Genomic DNA, 2,121 nt, shown 5'->3' on the forward strand with positions numbered 1-2,121 from the left:
TTGATAGATGACAATCACCTCACATGCTTTTGATTAACAATTTCCAATGAAAAAGATGAGAGTTACATAAAACCTTGAATTTGGTGTCAGGTCTATTCTGAAGTGCCTTGCTAAAACCAGAGCAACATTACAGAGAAGACCCTTCTCTTTCCCTCCCCATGGTTTCTTGAGCTCATATTATCTTACAGACATGCACTGCATTGTTTCATTTCTCCCTCCTCTTCACTTTTCTGCCCCACAACATTTTCATGGCATTTTCCACCTCTTCATTTCGGAGTATGTAGATTTGGGATTAGATTTTCAAAGGGATTGATCATAGGTGTGATGATGGTGTAGAACACAGGGACCATCTTGTCCACTGTGAAGGTGGTAGAAGGGCACATATAGATGAAAATGCATGGCCCAAAGAACAAAATTACAACGGTGATGTCAGAGGAGCAGGTAGAGAGCTCTTTGAGATGCCCGTTGGAAGAGCGTGTCCTCATAACAACATAAGACACAAGAAGAACAACAAAACAGCTCAGAGAAATCAAACCACTATTGGCAACCACAGTGGCACCAACAATGTAGGTATCAGCACAAGCCAGCTTCAGCAAAGGGTGCACATCACAGAAATAGTGGTCAATCTCATTGCGCCCACAAAATAGCAGCTGAATGGTAAGCAGAATCTGCACCACGGAGTGCACAAAGCCTCCCACCCAAGAAGCTGCCACCAGCCAGCCACAGACATGCTTATTCACAATGTTTGTGTAATGAAGTGGTTTACATATAGCAATGCAACAATCATATGCCATCACTGTGAGAAGGAAGATCTCAGTGCAGCCAAAGAAATGGACCACAAACAGCTGAACTATGCAACCCACAAAAGGGATGGTCTTCTTCTCAACAAGAAGGTCATAAATGAGCTTGTGAGCTGTGACAGTAGAGTAACTGAAGTCTACAAAGGACAAGTAGTTCAGGAAGGAGTACATGGGGAATTCCAGCTGTTCACTGGACTTTATAGTGATAATGGTTTCCGAGTTGTTTCCGAGTATGATAGTGGCATAGAAGACTAAGAATAAAGAGAAACACACTTTTGCTACTTTCTCATCTTGCATGAGTCCATGGAGGATGAACTCTGTCACATTGCTTTTGTTCTCTACAGATGCCATGTAGACAGGACCTGAAGCACAGGAAAAAAAGCCATCTGCTATGGCATTAGAAACAGGACATTATCAATACGCATACATATTGTTCATTGGTATATTAAATATTAAGCATATTTTCTTTCATGTCTTTTTGAGACTGTTTTCATTTAAAGGTAATGCTACCCTCAAGGAATAACAGTTGATATCCAACTCAAAACATAATATTGAGGTGGATATTAGCAAGCTCAGTTTCTTTATTTGAGGAGTGTGGTAGAAATACCCTCCAGAATCCTAGTGCTCACCTTTGCCTCTTCTGAAAAAGACAACTAATTGCAAGGTCCCCTTAAGACCCACTTTTACTCTACAATTTTGATTTGAAATAAAAAGTTGACCAAAAGGAACAGTGCAACTCTAATTCAAGTCTCAACACTTTACTCACAGCCTGAGGAAGGTCCCTGATCATCAGTGAATGTACTTTCCTTTTAAGCCCTCTAAGGGGATGCAATAGAATTACTGCTTATTATTTCTCTGACTGTGATAGACCTGAATAAGCTCAGTCACAGAAAGAGCTGTCCAGTGTTTCCTTGGATCACCTTTCTGGCAGTATGTGCATGAGCTAATATGGAGCTAATTTGCATTAATGATGTGTTAGTAGGGGGGCTGTATACCTCACCCAAGTCTGGACTGAGTGGAACCCCTCATAAATACATCTGTAGTGACACTGGGATAATGAATGCACCACTGGTGACTCTCCTTTATTCACAAATACCCATGAATTCACCTTTGCGGCATTAGTACCCATTACCCAGTACATGGGTATCGCTAATGTACAATTGATGCATAAACGAAGAAGAGGCATATCTTCATCTGTGATACTGGCAAATCCTTTGGGGTCTGAATCCTGTTCAACAATAACAGGTCACTCAGTTCTTTCACCCTGAGGTCTCTGTCTCACCCACTGGCTGCTCTCCAACTTGGTCAGCAGAAAAAATGC

General features: G+C 41.5%; 1 protein-coding gene across 1 annotated transcript; it reads right to left on the bottom strand.

Moving 5' to 3' along the window:
• Positions 1–266: 266 nt before the first annotated feature.
• On the bottom strand, positions 267–1,151 carry LOC142419665 (olfactory receptor 4S2-like). Its single transcript, XM_075522864.1, has one exon. The coding sequence runs from the start codon at positions 1,149–1,151 to the stop codon at positions 267–269; it is 885 nt and encodes a 294-aa protein (XP_075378979.1).
• Between the last annotated feature and the right edge of the window lie 970 nt (positions 1,152–2,121).

This window comes from Mycteria americana, chromosome 22 (genome assembly GCF_035582795.1).
Source record: "Mycteria americana isolate JAX WOST 10 ecotype Jacksonville Zoo and Gardens chromosome 22, USCA_MyAme_1.0, whole genome shotgun sequence".
Lineage (NCBI taxonomy): Eukaryota > Metazoa > Chordata > Aves > Ciconiiformes > Ciconiidae > Mycteria > Mycteria americana.

Excerpts from the sequence above, each read along its gene's own strand:
- LOC142419665 (XM_075522864.1), bottom strand. The coding sequence starts at position 1,151 with ATGGCATCTGTAGAGAACAAAAGCAATGTGACAGAGTTCATCCTCCAT.